General features: G+C 37.5%; 1 protein-coding gene across 2 annotated transcripts in view; it reads left to right on the top strand.

The window, feature by feature from the left end:
- Nucleotides 1-22,431, top strand: part of ZEB1 (zinc finger E-box binding homeobox 1) — a 120,326-nt gene that overhangs the window by 87,894 nt on the left and 10,001 nt on the right. The window contains exons 2-5 of one of the 2 annotated variants that reach the window (XM_066551790.1): nt 8,281-8,481; nt 13,566-13,628; nt 15,265-15,426; nt 18,277-18,479. In XM_066551790.1, coding sequence (XP_066407887.1) covers nt 8,281-8,481; nt 13,566-13,628; nt 15,265-15,426; nt 18,277-18,479 — 629 coding nt within the window. The remainder of the gene's footprint in view (nt 1-8,280; nt 8,482-13,565; nt 13,629-15,264; nt 15,427-18,276; nt 18,480-22,431) is intronic. The other variant, XM_066551800.1, reaches the window with a different exon arrangement.

Here is a 22,431-nt window from a genome sequence, read left to right as displayed (position 1 = left end):
AGTGACATGATGGTAAGAACAAAGGCAACCAGCAGAAAGTTTTCTCACTCAGACTGGAATATTTGCCACATTTGCTCCCAGTATCACTTATGTCATCTCGGGGTGTAGTGCCAGAGCTGTAGCCATTACCCTTATTCTGGGGAATTGGTCCTGACTTAGATCATCAGAATTTACTCCAGACTTTGCCATCAACATTGATAGTCAGGGGTATTTTTAGTTTCAAATGCTGATGGATTTTAAGACCATAATTTAAAATTGACAAGCAGAAAAATTCTGTTTACATTGTTGATTTTAATGTGTGTTAGATAAGCCAAGCCAAACATCCAGTGTCCCTCTTGGTAAAGTATTTACAGCACATTTTTTCTGCAGTCTGTTTGCAAAGCATTTATTTTAAACTCAAAGTTTCTTTGAGTTGACCTGAAGAGCAAATAATCCAATGCATGTGTATTGAGGTGATTTATATACCTTAGTGCTTATTAGAATTCTTGAATTTTGTGGCTCTTAATGTGTTGGAATATTCAGTCAAAGTGTGTCATGCTGCATTTGACTAGAATTCAGTTAGGAGGTGTAAAGCTATTTTGAAAGAGGTTTTTATTAGTTAAACAAAATTATCAGAAATTTACTTGGTACATATAAATATTTAGACTTATATTTTTCCAACTATTCATATATTTATATAAACATGTGTAGGAGATGTAAGTCTGGTCCCTTCAGGCAGAGGAAGGACTGAATCCAGTTTCCCCATTCTTGTGTGAGCACACTCATGTGTGTGTGTATATCTACACAAATATAAATCAACACAAGTCAAACTTTTATATATAAAAGCTATTGCTGCTCTCCGCAGTCATAGCACATATACTGTTCTTAAAAACAGAATGACTTTTCTGAAAATTGCAAGTATGTTCTTAAATTAAATTTTAAATGAATTGTTTCAGAAACTAATCTCTGGCATGGCTTTTGTTCCTGAACAATTTAATTGAAAGTATAATACAGTTTCTTCATTCTTTGCACATAATGATATCTCATTGTGTATTTTTACTGAATTCAACAGGCTACCTAATGGAATGTTTTTTGCTGCCTCCACTCTCCTCTATAAATGCTGCTGGCCATCTCAGTGCTACAGGAAATCACTCTGCTGCCTGATGAAGGCAGTGACATGAGTGTGAAGCAGCAAATATTTTCACTAAGGGTTGCTTGTACTTGTTTGGGAAATAATGGCAGTGTTTCCACATAGCCAAATAGTATGGCAGGTAAAATTCTGGATGGATAGAAGTGAAGCAGTGTATGTTGAGGAAGGGTCCTGTGATGGATTCTGACCTGATTGTTACTATTTAAGAATATCACTTCTAGGTTTACAGATAATAAACCTTTAGTAATGCCAGCTTAATTACTTGTGGAAGTCAAGAAAAGTCCTAGAAATATGGTTGTGTTGTTAGAAAAGGGATAGAGAAGAAAACAGTGCATTGTAGTGCTGCCATTCTAATCCAAGATGAATGCTGAGTTCAGTTCTAGATTGTCACCTCTCCCCCTGCTAACACAGGGGTGCAGCAGAACAGAAGGTCCAGAGAGGTGCAGCAAAAATGATCAGTGGAAAAACTTGTATGGGTAACAAGTGAGCAAAGACTCTTCATGTTGTAGGAGAGGGCAGTGCTGTGATGTGTATAAAATCATGGACAGCACAGAGCACACGAGGGGGGCACACAATGGACACCCACTGCAGGGAGTGCAGAGCAGGTTCAAAATCAACAGAAGAAACTTATTCTGCCCACAATACAGAGCTGTGAAACTGCTTGCCTCAGACTAATGTGGATGCCAAAATTTTCATGAATCCAAAAAGTAAGCAGACAAATTCACAGAAAATTAAGCTCTTAGGTATGAAGACAATACAAGCCATTTAGGAATTCCAGAAGCCAGAAAACTCTAAGCAGAGAATTTTAGTAGAAGCATGAACATATGCCTTCTTTTTTCTTAAGCTCTTTCTCATGTTTCTGCTTCAGGTGGTAGCATGATTCTGTATATATTATTACATGTCAAGTGCATGTATTAAACTGAGAGGAAAAATATGAGAATAACATAAAGGTCTATGCAGCTTATCTGTGGAGAGTTGAAAGTATGGCATTTCATTCAGGAGTAGTAACAAAATTAATAGTGTACCCTAAAATCTAAGTATAAAATACTGAATGCTAAATGACTAGGTTTCAGACTGCACAATATATTTTGCCTAAATATTGCACTAGATCTAAATAATATATAGGAGCAGATTTTCAGGTGGGCTGACAAAGAGGAAATGGTTTCCAAGAGATGATTGTAGGGTGTCAGAGCAGAAATCCATGAACTGGGAATGAACTTCAGAGAGCACAGGAGTTGTTCCAGTCTGTAGAATCAAACCTTTCTTTCTAGGAGAATTCATGCATGAGCATTCACAGCTTTTTTTTTGGAAGAGCTTTTAGAAGTAGGATTTCTTAAAGATCAGAATCTCTCACACCTGTTCTACATCCCCTGCCAGTTCAGTGTTGAGATGCTGAGCTCACACAACTCAGATGTGTTGGTTATGTGTTCAACATCTTAAAAAAATTCAACAATGTTTGTGTTAACTCACAAATTCCCAAAAGTTGTGGGGGGTTTTTTGTTCAGTGGAAGTAGGAAGGATTTTTGGGATAAGTATGGAGAGGTGTACAAAAGACAGCTAGTAAGAATGCTGAACCAGATCCTACATAAAAGACAGTGACCATTATTGAGTATTGAGCAAAAGGTTTTAGCAGGTTCAAAGCAGCCTTCCAGATCCCGGTATTACATGTTAGGCATTTTGCCTTAGCTCTGTGGATTTCTGTCCTCTTTTAAGTGCAGTTCTGTCCTCTTGAATGATTTGATCTCAGATCATTCTGATGCATGTTCCACCATGTATGTTTTTATCTTATTGAGTGACATCAACCTGATGGTGTTATTCCTTGTGTTGGGAATGTCATCTTTCATGCCATCTAATGATTCTGAGGGCAGGTTTGGATGGGGAGTGGTGAGCAGGTAACTGGTGACAGCTTTTTAAGAAGCTTTCCTTCTAATGCCACCCAGATGGCAATAATAATAATTGTATTTTTGGGGACTCACCCATTATGTTATGGGAACAATGAATCCTATAGTCTTTCATCAGCACAATGTTGGTGTTCACCTTGGATTTCCTGGTTTCACTGATTTTAAACCAGCAACTAGCAAATTTTTCCTTTCAAATATCATGTTTGATTTGATTAGACATATGTATCATAGTTGCCCACCTGTATTCAACCAGCAAAATAATATATATCTCTGTTTTAGCTCTTTAATCACTACTTCCATCTGAGCACATTTCTTTTTTTAATTAGAATTGTGCAATGTCATGCATCTGCTTTGCATTTAGGACTGTAAAAATCCAGAAAGTGAAGCTCATTTGCTGCAGTTCATTTTGCAGTCATTTGTTGTTAGAGCAAGGAAAATTTCAGCTCAGCTAGTGATTTGTTCTTTAAGAACCAGGATACTGTATCATGAAAGTGATCAAGAGGAAAAAAGTAATTATGGTTCATAAAATGTATTTTTAATTACGGTTTCATAATTATTTGAGATCTTATATAGTCATGATATAAAAATTGGTTTTATTGAATCAATATTTAGTCTTCAGTGTAATTTATAATATGTTTTTTGAGGCTTTCTATTAATCTATTAAAGTAAAGCTGAAATTAATAATTAAACTTTAATTATGTAAAATTCTGCTAAAGTGTCATACTGTACATTGAACAGAGTAGGCCCATGTGTGTGTCATACATCATACCTGCTTGTCTGTGACCTGTCTGCAGCTGATTACAGCCATGGCTCATGATCTGTGGCTTTTACAGTTATCTTGATAAGACACCCCTCAGTGGTCTGCAGCTTGTCCCCTGTGGCTGATGGCCGTCCCTGGAGCTGTGGTGGCCGAGGGTGACGTAACCTCTCTAATTGTCCTTGCTTTTCACAGAGCAATGTCTCATCCTGGAGACACTGACTGCTGTTGGTGCCAAATTTCTGTGATCCAGGCTGAATTATTTTATTTAGCTAGTCACTACTTTTAAATGACATTAGCTAAAAGTAAATAGTCCTGGAGTCTGAAATGCTTGTAGCTCCTTCACTGGGAAGCCATAGCTGTTCCAAGCAAGGTTTTATGTGTGTTTTATTTTCTGCATGGAATATTTTGCCAAATTAGAAGCCCCTTGAAGTCATCATTTATGTATAGTCAATTTAATTTCTTTCTGAGATTGTAAGCAGTTGTCTCTACGTATTGCTTTTGTATAGAATATACTTCAATCTTTATCCAAAAGGTTTAATGAAATTTATTCCTCCCAACTTCAGCAGCTACTCTGGCGCCAGGCATTGAACAAGGCTTGTGAGCTTGTTGTCCTCTTCTTTCAGTGGTCACTATTCTGAGGAAACAGCTAGGATGGGAGGAGAAAACACACAAAATTATGTACAGATAGGGAAGGTTTAAATTTGGCTGTAGGACTGAACTGAAGAAAGGAGAGGGAGAGGATGATTACCCCTGGAATTGAATGCCAGATGCCATAGTTCCTGTGAAACATGGAGCCAAAATCTGTCTGAGCAAATGGAGGCAGCAGCTTCCTACTGCCACCCATTCATCTTGCAGGGTGCCAGGAGCAAATCTGCATTGCTAAAGCTAAGATTTGCAGCCATGAAGGTATCAGTATGGTATCATGTAATGGGATTTTGATTTTAATTTTAATTAGCTAAAAATACAGTAAATTACAGGGTTTGATTGTTTTTTTAACTATCGTTTCCATTAAAGAGTGTTAATACATTCTTTGAAATCAAACACTTGACTTTGAAAGCTGAGCATTCAAAAAAAGTTGGAAAATGTTGAAATGAAGATTATTCAAACTGTTTTAATTTGTCTCTTGCATGTATGCATAACGATAAGATCTTTAATTATGTGATCACATAATTTTTTCACAGGAGGAATGCTGCCCAGAGAATAAATCAGGGGTGTTTATTAAAGGAAGCTGTTGCCTCCAGAACCCTTGCCTTAATTGCTGGAAAGCAGAGTAATTTAAGTAGAGGGCTGCAGGAATCAAAAGCATTCTCTCCAGGGCGTTTGAAAGCTCCACAGAAAGACTAGATTTTACTTTCTCATTTTGAAAGAGGTTTTATGTGATTCTGGAAGGTCATTTATTTGGAAGTGGTCTCTATGTTTCTGGTTGCTGTGGCACATGGGCCAAGGTACCTGGGCTCTGGGCACAGCTGCATTTGGAATGAACACAAGTGTGCTTTGAATGTGTAAAACACTGTATGAATGCAAAGTCTTCTGAAAAGTACAGCCTAAAGTGCCCTGCACTGACGTGGCAATGCCAGGATTGCCAGAAGACTTTTCTGGGTTTTAAGAAACCAGGTTCTAATTTGCAAAATGGAGATAGCATCACCCTACTACAGTTCAATTAGTTATATGTTTTGAAGCATTCCTTCTGAATACCATCTAAGGGAATTATATAGAATATAAAATATATAATCATATAATTGTACAATAAATAGTTACAATATATTGCATATAAGCATATGCCATACATTATAATATATAATATGAAATCCCATTTTGGCTAACATCCTATAAGGGAAACTTTGGGTGCACTGCTGGCTGAAGAGAGTAAGAAGTTTGAGCAATCACTTTGCAATCTAAACAAATGAGGCAGAAGGCTACAAATACTCAGTTCACTCCATAAAACTGATAATTCCCTCTGTATTTGCTATCACTGCACTAGATGGGGCAAGGATCTTGCAGAAGGAAAGCAGCATGTAATCATTTAGTTAAAATTATGTGTAGATATATGAGTGCTTCTGTCATTTTAAGTGCTTGACTTTCTGCTGTGTTTGGTGGTGGGTTTCCTGGCCACCCCAAATGTGCCGAGACCTTTTAGATGCAGCTTTGGCAGTTTTATTTTCCCTAAAGTATTTTGGGGAGAGGAAAGAAAAAATGTTAGAACCAGATTTCTTGTATGCGTTATTGTCTTGCCTTTTTGACAACTGATTTTTAATGAAAGAAACTGAAATCCCAAAGATCAGTTTTGCTTTTTATAAGGAAGGAGGAGTTTTTAACTTTTGCGAAGTTGGCACTTGAGTATAGTGAGGATGAATGGAAATGTTTCATGGTGAAGAGAGCCCTAATGACTATATCAAATCTGTAATGTATTTAATGAGGAAACATTTTTTCTCCATTAGTCTAATTCTTGAAGACAAACTGTTTGATTATGGTTTTGTTTTCCATAAAACCACTCTAAGTCTAATATAAGGAATACCACTTAATTTCCCAAACTAAATAGGAAATTTATTTTTAAAAAAATAAAGTATTCATTATCTACATCTGAACTTATCCCTATAAATTTTGATCCCCACTCTTAATTATCTCTTTTATATGTGGCAAATGAAAATACATTGCTATTTTATATTAATAATACTCTGCATCTAAGCCTGAGAGTAAAACCCAATCAAGAGAAAAGGCTAAAATTATTTTCAACTTCCTCTTGTTTTATGTCTGTTCTCACACTTTTTTAAAGTTGCTTTTACCATTCCTCAGGAGAATGAATTCATAAATCTCATCTGCTTTGGTGAGGGAATTTTGTCTCCTGTTTTTGTATGTCTTCTATATCACACAGTATTATAGCATCATTTACAGTAGCTATTTTACTTTGCAAAATCAATTAGAGGATATTAAGTGAATATCAATTTATCAATTGAAATGGACCAGATACTACTTTTTAGGCAATTTGCCTAAATTTGCTGTTTTAGAAGATGTCAATACCATGAGTAGTGGGGAGTTACTACATTTTTCAAATAGCACTGTGTAAAATATGGAAACATTGAATGATTGTTTTAAATTGAAAAGGCTCTTTTGTCATTCTCATGCATGTTTTAGATGAGACATTTTTCTCCTGAATTGGAAGGAAATGAGATGGTAGCCTATCTGTTCATAATGTTACTCACTTTTCCTGGTTACATGCATTTTTAAATGACTAAAATATCTACTTTAAAAAAACTAAAAAAGAAGAGCTAACTTCAGAAGAGCAGGAGTCTGGTTTGCTATTTATCTACTTTAATAGGCAGTATTTCACATGAAAGAATCAGTCTGGCTTCTTGTGAACTAACAGTGACAGGATGCAGGTATCATAAAGTACCATGATTATGTGCCTCCCAGGTATAATTCTGACAACCATTGAAGGAGTGCTGCAGCCAAGTCTCGTTGGTTTATCCATCTATAAATTTATTCTCTTTCTTAGACTGTATTTTGAAGCATTTTAGTAAGAAGTTCAAGCTTGGCAGTGGAGAAATAATACCAACGTAGATCTGTTTCATAGTTTAACTTCAGTGTGAGTAACAAGACATTTAAACAGACTGTGAAAGTAATTTTTTCTTAATACAGTTTACTTACAGTTCCTTACATTTTTAGCTGAAATGACCGTAACTGATCTTTTGTGCCGACAAATGAAGACTGTTATAATAATAATCTGCTCACATATGACAGAAACATATATATTGTCATGTAATCCTTTGTCCAAAGAGTTGCAATATGTTCTCCAGGCTAAGAAAGTAGAGTTATTACCTTTTTATGGTAACTGGGCAAGTGTTACGTGAAATTCCCTATCTAAGTGATCTCTGTGATTTTTCCTTTCACATTCATCCTGCTGAGGCTTTAATGGGTGTAACTACAAGAGCTTTTAGCTTGGCTCAGGAGCACTTAAGCCATTCTGAATCCAGTCTCATTCTTGTTCCCACTTGTTTCCCTGTGATTCCCCCAGCTGGAGCGTGGGGTGCCATTGGTTACGGGAGGAGGCAGTGGGAAGCTGGGCTGGGGGAGCACACAGTGTGTGCCTGCAGGAAAGGGCTGCTCCGTGGGGCCCCGAGAGCAGCTGGGCTGCCTTCTCTGAAGGGTGCTGTGCCTGAGGCCACAGGCTCTTCACTGCCATAATAATCATAAATGAGACATTTGGCAATGCTGGCATCCACATTGGAGTGATCCAGCTGGAATTCTGTTGCTCCACTGTGGCTCCAACTCTGGGGTTGCCCGCTGCCTTCTCTTGTGCAGCCTTGTACTGGGTGTGCACAGTGAGAGGTGGTGGGAGCCCGGGAGCTGTCAGGTGCTCCTTGTGTGTGACATTACAGCCAAGCTGCTCACAAGGCAGTGCCATCCCCATGGGGCAAGAAGCAATAATTATGTGACCCCATGCCGTCAGTTAAGAGTATGTTGATCAGTATTTTGTTTTTGTCTCTCCACAGTCACCAATTATAACAATGTAGTAGAAGCAAACTCAGACTCAGATGATGAAGATAAATTGCATATAGTGGAAGAGGAAAGTGTAACAGATGCAGCAGACTGTGATGCTAGTGTGCCAGAAGATGATTTGCCAACGGACCATATAGTGTTACCAGAAAACAGTGAAAGAGAAGCGAGTACAAACACTTGTTGGGAAGATGAAGGTATGTTCATTTCTACTGATGATACTATGGAAAGAAAGTTTTCTAAAATGAAGATTCAATAGAACTTTTTTTGGTTCCTTTATTACTGAAATAACATGTAAGATTCACAATCAAAAAAGAGTTTTTATAACATATTTATTTAACATACTTTATGTTCTTAATTTATTATTTGAAGCAGATTCAGAGGTGCATTAATTCTGTTGACATTGTTTAGTAGGAGCTTCCAGACTGTAGATGCAGCATTCCAAGGGCTGATTAAAGACTAGTTACTTGATCTTGGTTTTTTCAAGTCTTTGCCTGGCAGGTCTCTGCCAGATCTCCCTGTAAGGTTCAGGATTGGCTCAGCTTGGGGAGTAAGCAGTAAACAAAAAACATAAAAAAACCCCAATCAGATGTAAATTTCTCTCTTTTTCCTTGTAAAATACAGGCAGAAAAAATAATTTTTACATTATTAGTTTTAGAATTGGCTATGTAAATCATAATGAATCATTCAAAAATACTGGAAGGAGGTAAGTGTTGCACATATTATGCAGCAGGTTTAGAAGCTGAAAATTTTAAACAGACAGGAAATGGACCTTTTTTTACTGTGGAACCAGATACTGAGTTTCATAATATCACACAGCATGCTTACTTTTGAGCCAAATTGGGATAAATGTATAAATTAGTGGAATTTACTGTGGAATTTGGCCTTAATGCCCTGAAAGATACAGAATGTTTTTCAGCATATCTGAACTCCAGCAACAATTCCTAGCATCCACTTTTAACAGTGGTGGTTTGATACATGGTGCATGACCTCACATCTAAATAAACTGAAAGCACTCATATGGCCCCTAGCTGCAGTCCAGCTGAGAGAGAGCAGCTGAGAGTTCAAAGAACAGCATCAGCTCAGCCTGTTTTTACATAGCTGCCAAGGTATGCTGTGCTGGGAAATGAGTGTTTTGGAGCTGAGTTACTAGGTAGGTAATTTTCTTAGTTCTCCTCTAATATCTCCTGCAGGCCTCAGAAATTGTGGTTACATTAAAGTGGGCTCTGGGTAGGCTTGAACCCTTCAAGCACAGGTGTAAGGAAATCTGAAAAGGGGAAGGAAGAAGAGCACTGGCTCCCAGACATTTGGGATCAAGACCTCTTGGACTGGCTGTTTACTGGAGATGTACCCATCACACAGCATCTGGGGCAACTTTCTGTGGCTTTTCAGGGCTCTAGACATGCACTGCCATCTTTTTTGACTCCTTATGTGAAACATACCATTTTTAACTTATAAAAATTTGCTTTCTAAAATTCTAACTTCTCTTTAATTTTAAATTCTTCTGTTGTTGAAGATTTGCAATATAAGCAATATTTCTCTGCTTTGGAGTTTGCCAATGAAGACAGAATTTCATTGGTAGCCAGACAAAAGATTAATCAATTGCCATACAAGCTTGCTCAACAACCACAGATTTGTAAAAGATCTGTAAAAATTATGTATTCTGAAGCCTCTTTTGTAGCAGTCTGGAAGGGTTTTTTAATTTGATAATAAGTTGGTTTTTTTTAATAAATAGTTGACATTTCTGGCAATGGCTGTATGTGAAAAGTGAGGCTACATTAGGTTTTATGGAGCTTTGATTTGCTAGGGTAGAATACTGTTTACTCTTTTGATGGCTTTCCTAGAAGGAAAGGTATGAGCTGAAAATCACATCATCAGTCTTGGCTGCATGTTAGAAATATGAAGAGAGAGGTACTGAATACATGATCTCTCACATATAGGGGAATGTTCTGGTGTAGATGGTGTGCAGCTATCTTCAGTGATTACCTTTAGAAAAATATACTCTAGAGCAGTTCAGTAAGTTGTGTTTCATCAGTAAAGTAGTACTCAGTAGTTCTGGGTTTAGCTGAACTTGACAGAATGAGTTTTTTGCATATTTATTCTGTTCACGAATTGCCCAGAATAGAAACAACACACATAACATTTCTGTATCAGATTAGTTTCCTTCCGTTTCCAGTCATTCTAACTGAATTTCTAAAAGACCCTAGGAACAGGTGTTTTAAATATAAGGTGTGTTTCTCAAGAGGTTTAACTGAAACAGTCCTAAGGGTTTAAAAAAGTGAACCACGTGTATCCTGTACATGTTGTTGACAGTGTGCCAGCATTCATGTGTGCAATGATTCTCTAATATGATTTTCCTTTGCTTTAGTTAGAAGTAAAAACTATGCTACAATTAAAACAAAAAAAAAAAAAAAGACAGAGTTAAACTTATTGTATTAATGCTCTTAAAAGAGAATTATTATGTACTATAAGTATTTAGCAGATCTGGAGGTCTCAGGACTGGAACTAAGATATCTTTGAAAAAAATATAAATGTGTTTTATGTTTATGTGCTTTCTGGAATTCAAAAATTCTTTGAAGTCATCAAATTTTAGATTGAGCCTATATGCTCAAAAGTGTACGCTGGCATTTGGTGGGTTGTGTGAGGCATGTTTTTGGTCAAAAAGCGAACAACTAGTCAATACTGCAAGCTGTAAATAGTGCTTGCTACTTGAATATCAGAAAATTAGCTCTGAAGAATTTAAATTAGAAACTCTCTCGATGGGCTTTGGAATTTATTTCCTCCTCTGCAGATAAAGACTGCAGTGGAAATTTCAGTGAAGTTTGTCTTTCTGCCTACAGCCAAAATTTCCACTTTGCTAGTGGTTTCAATTTGATCAGTTATCTTAGCCATGCAGAGATCTTTACTGTCAGCCAATACCAGTAGTTGTCAGGCATGTTTGCTGCTAGTTAACACTGTCCCCTGACATCTGAAAATCATCAGCATTTAACCCTGGGAAGCCCCAGTGTGTCTCTGAGCAGTAGCTCATAAGCAGTGATGAGATGTAGAAGGCCAAGAACTTGTTTTACACTATCTGGTATGTCCAGCTGCAATACCAGGATGGATATTCATGACCTAGATGCTATTTGTGGAGACCTCTATTTAAGCTGTCATTTAGCAGGTAGCTTGAATTTCCTCTGGAACTCAGAGCTGTGACTTCTGCTTGGTGGAACAGTGTCTTGAGGTCTGTTCCTCCATCATCACATCCCATTCTGTTGTTTCCCAGCTGTGTGATAACTGGGCTTCTGAGGGCACAATTGCAACATTGCCTTTATTTGTGGACCATACATAGCTATAAAGATGTATATCTATTAATATTTTTCAAATTATTAATTATTCCTACAGCATTTCCCTGTGAAAAAGGCTTTCTCCCTGTCTTATACCCTACTTTTAGTCATTGGGAAGAGACAGTACCAAACAGAGGTTAGGATTATTAGAATTGAGAGGGAGTTTAACTTCACTAGATTAATCTATAATTCCATAAATTCCTTGACATTCTCTTGGGAAGCATAACTTTTATTTGTACTGAAGCCAGAGGAATTTACTGGCAACCCTGTAATTTAAATTTCCAGAGTAATAACTTACTGATTGATATCCTCCCCTCATGTAGATCCTATTTCATAATGGAGAAAAACCACAACCATCAAAAACCCTCCTTCAAGAAAAACAGTGGGTTTGTATTGTGTTTGATTTTAAGAAATTAAATTTTGAGTTTAAATTTGCTTTGCATCGAGTCATCCATCTTACAAACTCTGAACCAAGTCTGGTACCATGAGCCAAAATTTGAGGGGTTTTTAAGATGTCAGTTGAAATTAAGGTAAGATTTAAGAGTTGCAGTTTCCTTTTAAACACATTTCTTGTTTAAAATAAGAAATGTGTTTGAATTGCCACTATTTGCAGATACCTTGGGTCTGTGGGCTTTGGTCAAAGTAGGCAGAATTAAGAAGCTTTTCCTTTGAGGAAGCTGGTATTATTTGAGAACTTGAAAGTTCTCCTAGGTTTTATCATCTTCCTTCCATAAAGGAGAAATTGGCTTCTTCTGTAATTAAAAAGCTAGAATGTTCTGGGCTTTTGACTTGACAACCTAAAGGATTTTTCCTGCACTGAAGTGAAGTGAAGGAAGGTAAAAGAAGTATAAGTAATAGAAGTGTAACAGCTGCCATTTCAGGTCAGAGCAGCTGTGCTCTAACTTTCTGCATCCCCTAGAAGGTGTTTTCTGAGTGTAGGTCTGTAGCATCCAAGGTTTCCATAATGAAACTATGAAATAACACTTTAGTTTCACATCTATTGGCATAGCATAGGACTGACAGAGAGCAAACCAAGCAATGTAGCTCTGCTATGTTCTCCTGCCCTGAGCCAGGTACCGACAGAAATGTCAGCAGTGGCTTTTCCTGTGGGAGCTTCCCAGTCCGTGCTAACCAATGAACCAAAATGAAGAATAACTTGGCTGTTTATTGATTTGTACCAGCAACCTGTTGGTGAAAATTAGAGTTAAAACTTCCATGCTGCATCCTTGAGGGCTGCAGCTCAGCAGAGCTGGTAGAGCTGAAGCAGCAGGTTGGCTCTGCAGTGCTGGTTCTGCAGATTCATACCAAGTATTGGAATCGATACGTGAAGCAGTTCTGCAGTGCACAGTTGTTCTGAACGGGGAGCATGTGTTTAAAATCCTTTTTTTTTGTTTAATTTTTTAAGGCAATCACAGCCTTAAGTGGTTTCCAGATAATTTGCAAGAAAGAGAACACATTAGGTTGCTGTTTGTAGGCATTACCAGCAAATTATCAATCATTTCTGAAAACCGCTAATTGGAGAAAATAACATAACTGCATTTATTTTATGATGCTCTGATTTCTGGAAATAATATTCAATGTATCAGATGGCTGCATTTGTAGATGGGGTCACTTAAGTAGGTGACTCTCTATTTGCTGGTGAAACACACTGTCCATGGCTTTACTTCTCTTCACATAATGGTCAGTGTTTAGTATTGCTTCCTTTTTAGGTTTGGTTTTCTTAAGTATGAAATATCTTTGTGGTTCAACTGATCACACACTGCTGAAATAATGTGCCATCCATATTTTTAAAAGAACATTGTGTTTAAATGCACTCCTGAACAATACAGAAATGGAAAGCACTGCTGAAGAAATAACTCAAGTATATTAAGTTGTTGGAGTGCATGTGGCTTTTGTTGTTGTTTTCTGGGGTTTTCTTTAAATATTCATTCTTTTTGTGAAATGTGCTATTTCAGCTGGAAAAGAAAGAAAGGAAATCCTGGGGCCTGAAGCTCAGACAGATGAAATTGGATGTACAGGTATTTCTTTGTTAATCTGAGTCCCTTATTCATAAAGTGCTATTGAATTTTAGTTAGGTATCATTCCAAAAGCTTTGGAATTCTCCCACCTCTGTTTATAAAAGTGCTTTGCTTTTCCATGCTAGAGGTCCTAAACTGTAAAAGCTGTTTTAGCTGAGGAAGAAAGTCTGGGCATCTTTTGGTGTCCAGGGTCCAGAGGTGCAGGTGACCAGGGCCGCAGAGCAGCCCTCCCTCCCTCCCTCCCTCCCTGCCAGGGTCTGACCACACAGCTCCAGCAGCACTGCATCTCCAAAGGGCAGGGCAAGGAATAGCAATGAGCTTACATGTAGGGTCAACAGGTAGTGTTTGAAACTGTGAAGAAATATACAAAAATAGACTTAAGCTAATACTGTATTTTATTATCCACACTTCTGTTTGGACTGATTACATAGAAAGCAAAATGAAATGTGTACTTCAGTTTCAGACTCAAACAAAAATAGATGATTTGTTATTTTTCCATTTCTCGGCCTGCCAGAAGATTAATATATATCCCATCCAACTTCTTAAAGGTTTGTGGGGGTTTATTTAATGCCCTTACTAGATAGGTAGATAATATCAGAGTAAGTCCTATTTAAAAGCAAAGCCACATCTAAACACATTGATATGTTTTAAACTCTAGTTTCACCCATTCTTCTCAGTTCCTGTAAAGTCAGTTCTTGCCACATAAGTGTGGAGAGCTGCATTATTCATTGCACTATAGTCTACATGTAAGAGACTGCCTCATGTCATAAAAAGATTGTGTCAAATTGTAAATTGAGTATGTGACTTCACACTGAGAGATGAATCATAAAACTTCTCTTTCCTATTAAAAATATACCTCACATTAATAGTGGAGAACATCTGTAATGATTTAAGGTGCTGCAGGCAGAGCTTTCACAGAATGTTCCACTATGGTAAAAATAAACTCTATGAACATTGTATTTAGGCTAATACTTGGGATCAAATATTTATCACACAAGCATTAGGTAAAATATTTAATTTATTATTTGCTAATTTTGCAATACAGTTATTCATTGGGCTTTTCTCTTAAGTCTTTAAGTGGGAAATGTTGAAGGTTGTTTACTAGACCTGAAGCCTTTTTGGTAGCCATTTCCAACACCACAGAACAAGCCAGTCAGAGTTCAAGTTTGCTGCATTTATCTGGCCAGGTTTTTACAGAGTTCAAATATCTTCTGAGTTTGTGCTAATGAACAGCTATAAATAACATTAAAAATTGTGTCTTGAAGGCAACAAATGTACTTTTGCAAACACAGGAGCCAAGATGGTAAACAGGCCTTCCAACTACAAGGCCTAAATCATAATTAATGTCGCATTTAAGATTTTTAGGGAAATTGAGAAGAGCAGCTAAGTCTGAAATGACAAAAATGCACTGAGTTAGGCAAACTGTGTTTAGTCAAGTTTTTAAATATCATTATGCTACCAATTCTTCCAAAACAGGGCATAATCTGGCATCTTAAAGGACTTGACCTATGCTAGTATCTGTAAAGAGTTTTTAAATACTTGGCTAGAGGGATATTTGACAATGTGAATTACTGAATCCCATTTATATTATTTTTAAACTTAATTTTGTATCTTGTGTCTTGTTTTTCACACTTAGTAAAAGAAGACGAATGTGATTCTGATGCAGAGAATGAGCAAAACCATGACCCTAATGTTGAAGAATTCCTTAAACAAGAAGATACAGCTGTTATCTACCCTGAAGCACCTGAGGAGGACCAGAGACAAGGCACACCAGAAGCCAGTGGTCAGGATGAAAATGGTAAATATGTCATCAACTCAGTTCTTATGGAATCAGTTGTACTCACTCCTTGACCCAAAACTTCTGCTGTGCTTAAGAAGACAGCAGTATATATACTGCTACTATAGAGGAAAAAAATCTTAGTTAAATAATTATAAGAGGATAGGATCATCATGCAAAAAACATTGCCACTTGATTTTGCAAACAAGACATGCACTGGGATTCACTTGTATGAGTACCTAAATGATAACCTAGTCATTGAGAAGTTCATGCTTTCATAAATCCATTCAACATTCTTATATGAAAGAACAGAATAAACATTTATTAAACAAAATAGAAGTGAAGCAAAATAGTACAATTTTGTATAAGAATAACTTAAGGAGAGTTGTAACATATTTCTTTCCTTTTTTATATTTCTAAACAAAGCTCCCAATAGGACCTATTAGATAGAATTTCTTTTATTGGGTCTACGACAGGCTTTTGGGTTTTTTTGCCTGAAAGAACAGCAGCAGAGAAAAAAGAACCTTTGTTCATACAAAAATGTTTATGTGAAAAAAATAATGACCTGTTGTTATTTTTATGTAGATATAGTTTTTTTTCCTCTGAAGAAGTTTCATGCTTAAGGTGTTCTGTGTGAGATGAGAGGTTACACTTTGTTCATTTCTTCATCATGAAGTATTTGGAGATGAATACTGCTGAGATGGATTTGGCATTCTGTGTTCTCTCAAGTGTTCAGCTTTGATAGCTTGTGTCAATTGGAGTATTTATGATTTTTCAAGAAAAGCTAACAGCCTACATAAATGGTTAGGAGTTGTGTTCTAGTTGTTTTAAGAAATGAATATAACCTTTTTGTTCTGCTCCTCCAGAGATTTTATGCTATTACAGATTTTACTTTAAAAAGTGCATTCATTAATTTAAGATTTTAATATGTGGTTCCAGTGGCACATATTGTCAAGTTAGTTTTACAGACTTGTCATATGATTTCCATGTAATCATTAAAAATACATGTTTGTATTAATCATTTAAATTGGACCTATCCCAGTAATTTCACTGAGAAGTATTGTGAAGATCACAATGCTGAATAATAGTATTTAGTGTTTTAATCATTTTGGAACAGAAAATGCCAAAAATATAGTGACATTTGGTAAAGATGCATGCTTCCAAACTGGAAAAGTAGACAAGAGAAGTGAGAGAATCAGAGTTTTTTGTGATTTTGGGAAACTGTTTTCATTTCTCCATTTCCTCCAATGGAAATAGAATTTAAGCTAACGTGCTTCTGACATTTCCACTGAGTTGTATTTGTGCTGAAATGGAGTATTCTTTATGTCAGATGAGTTGAATTATAGATGGTAAAAAGAGAATTGAAAGGAAGTATACTTGGTCTACACCTGTGGGGATGCCTTTCTTTTTGGACAACTCAGCTAAACCAGGAAAAGCAAAAATGGATAGTACAACAAAACAATCCCTGTGGGTTAATCCCTAGGGGTTGTTTTGATTGTTATTGTAACAAATGTAAAAGAACCTATATGACAGAAAAAGTGGTGATTTTTAGTCATAAGGAAAAGATCTGATTGCTTTTCACTGTTGCAAGATCAGTGGCACATTCAGTAAAAATTTAGTAAATTCCACACAAACAGAATTAATTGCTACTTCATAGGACATATTATCAATCTGTGGTGATAACTGCTGGAAGAGGTCATGAAGGTAAATAATTCAGAAGTACTTTCTAAAGTACTGGTTCATTTAAGGAGCATTAATAATTCTTACAGTTCTGAAACTTAAAATGACAGCGTGTACAAATGTGCCCCTTGTGCGTCAGAGCATAAAATGTTAATCAGTAAAGACCTTCCACCTTTTCAGGCTCAGCACAGTGCATAGGTGCATCCTTGCCACACTTGCTTCCTCTTTGACTTGAAGCAAGGAAGAGTAGCATGGTCATTGGAGGATATCACACTTATGAATTGGTGTTTTGATCAAATACAGAAAACCCTACATTTATTTGAACATACCTTTATTGATAAATTTATAATGAAGTATTTTATTCAATCCTTTAAACAATTATTTTTTCAAGGATAGAATGAGTTTAGCCCTATGTAGAGGGCTAAACATATGCTGGTAAGAAGGGATGGAGCTAAAACTTTCTAAATGGTGACTTCTTGAAATAGACATGTGAAATTAATATTAAGCTTCAGTCTGGTTTCACTTTTCCCTGTACTAATACAGAAGTACTTTATGAAAGCCAGCAAAATAAATTCCATGGACCATGTTAGACTCATATATATGGCCACACATTTGGTCTCTCTACTTTCTGTCCTGCAGACAGTATATTCTACTAACACATACATATCTGTGAACCATAGAATGGTTTGGGTTGGACAGGACTTTTAAAGGTCATCTAGGTCCAACCCCTCTGAAATGAGCTGGGACATCTTCAACTTTATCATGTTGCTCAGAACCCTGTCCAAGCTAGTCTTGAATATTTTCAGGAATGGGACATTTGCCACCCGTCTAGGCAACCTGTTGAAGAATTTTACCACCCTTATCATGAAAAATTTCTTCTTTACATCTAGTCTCCATCTACTTTCTTTTGGTTTAAAACCATTCCTCCTTGTCCTGTCAGCATATTGTGCTGACTCTCTCCAAGGTACATTGGGGCAACTACCATAGGGTGGGAGGTTGCATAATTTTTTCCACATTTTCCAAATTGTGGAAAAAATCTAAATTAGCACTAGTCCTTCTCTAAAACAAATGGAGCTTCCAGCAGCTGCATGTTCTCTTACAGTAACAGGTGCAAATGTAAATCCTGTTTGTTGCAGGGAGTAAGTTTGGAACTTGTTTATTTAAGCGTGGTGCCTTGTGTGCCCTGTGTAGGAACTCCTGACGCGTTTTCCCAGCTGCTCACGTGCCCGTACTGCGACCGAGGGTACAAGCGCTTCACCTCTCTGAAGGAACACATCAAATACCGCCATGAAAAGAACGAGGATAACTTCAGCTGCTCCTTGTGCAGCTACACCTTTGCGTACAAAACGCAGCTTGACCGCCACATGACGTCACACAAATCAGGAAGAGACCCAGTAAGCGGCATTTGAATTGTGGTTATTGTCCTCTGCAGCAGCGCTGTGGTTTGTTATGTGGGCAGAAATGTGCAGAGAGGGTAAACTGTTAGCAGCAGATCATCTGTGTGCTCATGGTCCAGGCCCAGAGAACACACTCAAGCTTGCTGCTCAAGTCAGGCTTTTTCTGTAGTTGGTTGAGATCTCAATTCCTGTTTTCATTCATCTAGGCACTAGGGTTGTTTTCAGAAGTGCTTTATTACATTTATAGGTAATTTGTTGGTTTTTTCTGTTCATTGGTTACTATTGCATAAAAATTATGACTTAAATCTAATTTCAAGCCTTTAATGAAACATTTCCTGTTTTTTTTTTCATAAGTCCTGTTTGAATAATTCACAATTTACTGTAGCATTTTTGCCCTTAAGAAACAAACCATTGTGTTGCTTGAACTGTGAGGTACAGTTTTTAAATGCAATTCATGCTGTAAGACAATATACAAATAATTAGTGTTTAAAATATGGTGTTAAATGTGTGAAATATGATGTTAAGTACTAAATGAAGCAACAGAAAAGGCTAAAGATGTTATAAGCTTGTTTTCTCTGGTTCATGGGCTGACCTGAGGGCATGGGTCCCTGGAATGTCTTCCACGAGTTAACCATCTGATCATAACCATCAGAAGATCCTGAGTCTCTGTTCTCTCTTTTTCTTTTTCTTTTTTTTTTACCCCCACAATGTCCCATCATCCATCCCCAGCACATGCTTATCAGAGGCACTCTGAGGCTCAGGAACCAACTTGAAACAGTCAGGAATTATCCAGAGAAAAAAAAATCCAGATTTTCCACCACCAAGTTAAAGAGGCTGGGAGATGTTTCCTTCAGAGGACAGACCAGAAAGATTCATACCCTCCCGAAACGAAACAGGAGACAAATATAACAGAAAAATGAAAAACTGAATGTAAAAGTAAAAGTACTTCCAACATTTCTGGTACCACTAAACCAACAGGATGTAGCCCAGAGTAAAGGAAGATGCTTTACTTAAGGAAACCAGAGTAAAGGAGATGCTTTTTTACACACTGGCTGTTAACCTCCATTCTACAAAGTATCACCAAGTCCAAAAATATAACAGGGTTAAAAATTTATGATACATTTTTGTACACAAGTGTTCACATTCACAGGTCAATTAAATTGGTGCAAAAAGTATCAGCCATCCTTCTGCAAAGATTTTATTGTCTCACAAGCTTTGGAATAACCTCACCAGCATATTCTGGTGTGGCAGTTGTTTTTTACTCGAATATGCTTCCCATGAGCAATTAATTTCTGTTTCGCTTCCTTTTTGGCTTGGCTTGCACTTTAAAAGTTACTTTCATCTTACATACATCTTATATTTCTAGCTATAAAATCTATGAATGCTATTTATATAATGCTTTTCTTGTGGGCTACCACATTTGTTTTCAGTCTTTTCAGTTACAAGCCTAAAACCATAAGAATAAAGTAGTAGGGGGAGATAGAAGCCATACTTGCATGCAGTTTGAATGAAAAAATAAAAAACACCAAGTGAGTAAACACTCAGAAGAATTTCTAAAAAGGGTAACTTAAACTGTATTCCTACAAAAATATTTTAATGGATTTATACTTTTGAAGGCACAATTGTATTTGGTTAATGTTGTTTCTATGGAGTATCTGGAACTCAGTATTACACCTGTGAAAGTGTGTTTTTTTCTCTCAAGCCATGGCCAGAATTAAAACTACAATGGTTTAGATACTTGGTAAATGTGAAATACTTGTTTGTTTTTGTTATTATTGCAAAGTTGTCATGTCTTCAAAATTGGCTGCATATACATGATTACATCATTTGAGTAATGGAAAGTTTTGTCATTAGTAAAGTATAGACCTCCTGGCTGTGGATCTTAAACAGCTGCATGTTTAAAACTTGATGTCTTACTCTTAAAGAACTTCACCTGGCCATAGATTATTTGGATAACTTTGTTAGCTGGTAATGTCCATCATGTGACAATCTTATAATTGTTCTGTACAAAGAAGCAATGAGCAAAGATAAAATCTAGCTTAGTGAAGGCAGTGGAAGGGGTACCTGCACACTGGGCCTCCTTCTGAGCCAGGGGAAGGTATACAGAACTTCTACTCCTGCTCCAGCAGAGAGCTGAGAGCCACCCTGCACCACCTTCTTCTTCTTTTTCTTTCCTCCCTCCTCCCCCTGCTCCTCACGGCACCCTTGGCTGCTTCCACACCACTAACAGATGGTAGGAGGTGATGCTGTATGTGTCGTGTGCCTTCACATGTGAAGCACCAAAAGGGATGTTGAAGTGTGAAAAAGTACTTCTTATATTTGTTTTCATTTTTTTTCTCATCAGTTTATGAAGCACCTGTAGGTAGTTTTTCAGAATTTCACAGTGTCGTGCACACTGCTGAGAAATGGCAGTTCTTGGAAACCATGGTCAAATCATCTGTGAAAAACCCCTGATATACCTGTAATCTCTGTCTTCCAAATAATTTTGGAGGATTCTCAATAATTAGTTTTGTTCTCTGGTGTGAGAGGGATGGGCTTCAGTCCTAAGCACCGTAAACATTTGGTGCAGGGATGTATTAGTGGCTAGTTAAAGACCTTAGTGCTGATGTTTCTTCTTTCAGTTCTTGAAGGAGTGCAGAAGAATATTCTTTGAATGTTGCAGTTAATTCTTTAATGAGCAGAAAACAGCAATTATGTACAGTGTATTAGAAATATATCACATATCTTGGGCACAAACTAATGTGGCTTTAACAGTGCTGAGATGGGGAAAACCATTTGAATCTGAGAAAATGAAGGTGAAAAGTGTTACAGGTGGTACTTTGGAGAAATGTGATTTCTCAGCCACATTTAAACAAGGTCCTTCACAGTAATTCTGAACAGTATTATGAGAGAGCAAGAAAGCTGAACAGAGAGTTACAAATATAAGAAGCTAAGGCAAAATAGATTTGGAAACACTACCTAGCAGAAAGCTTAAAGCAGCTTACAGCTGTGACTGGGAAAACAGGAAAACTCATTAGAATTTTGATAAGGGGAGTATGGTCTTCCATGCCTTAGAAATAGAACATTAGATTTTAAAGACTGGAGCAGAAACATTTCTGACAGATTGAATACATGCCCTGATACTTAGTATGAATATTTATGTAGTCCAGGACCTGCAGTAACTGTGTATATCCTGAGTTCTGTTAGCTTGTATAATTCAAGACAAACAGTAGTAACTGACTCTCAGCAGGTTTATGTAAATCCTGACACAGTCCTCTAGACTCATTGCAGTTGGATCATTTAAAGTGAAGTGCAGTGAGTCAGCCACAGTCTTCCAGAACTTCATCTTCAAGGGACTTAGTTAAACAGAGCTGAAAAGCCATGTGAACTAGCAAAAGACAGCTGACAAACTGGGACTGAGGGTCAGGTGCTAATCGGGATAAACTCCACTGAAGACCTCACTGCAGAGCCCAGGGGGAGGCAGGAAGCAGCTCACCCTGAGCAGGGTGGGAGCAGGATCTGCTGAGAGGTAAAATCTGCAGCTTAACCAACTGCTTCTCCCAGGGGAACTGTTGAATTAGAGTATGTGGAAGTAATTTAGATGATCTTATTTCAATTTGTCTTCTGTTAAAGGGAGACAGGGAGTAGAACAGGAAGGGTTGGTAATTTGGACAGCCTGTGTCATAGCAGACAGTTCAGACTTTCATCCAGCAATCTGCAGAGCCACAGGTTCTTCAGATCTGCAGGCATGTCTCACCGCAGGGTCACCATCCTGTGTTTTATCCATCCCTGCTTCTCCAGCACAGTTCTCAGCCCCAGTTGTTGTGTCTGTGCTCAGGAAGAGCCCTAGCACTCGGTGAGCATCTGCTCCCAGTGTGCCAAGCACAGCAGGCCAGGGCCAGGGGCTCCCCCCATGCTTTCACACCAGAGGTAGCTGATCCACATCTGCTGTTGGTGGTGGGCAGCCTGT

This window comes from Molothrus aeneus, chromosome 1 (genome assembly GCF_037042795.1).
Source record: "Molothrus aeneus isolate 106 chromosome 1, BPBGC_Maene_1.0, whole genome shotgun sequence".
NCBI classification, from domain to species: domain Eukaryota; kingdom Metazoa; phylum Chordata; class Aves; order Passeriformes; family Icteridae; genus Molothrus; species Molothrus aeneus.
Note: the sequence above shows the minus strand (reverse complement) of the source record. Positions and strands in the feature narration are given on the sequence as shown.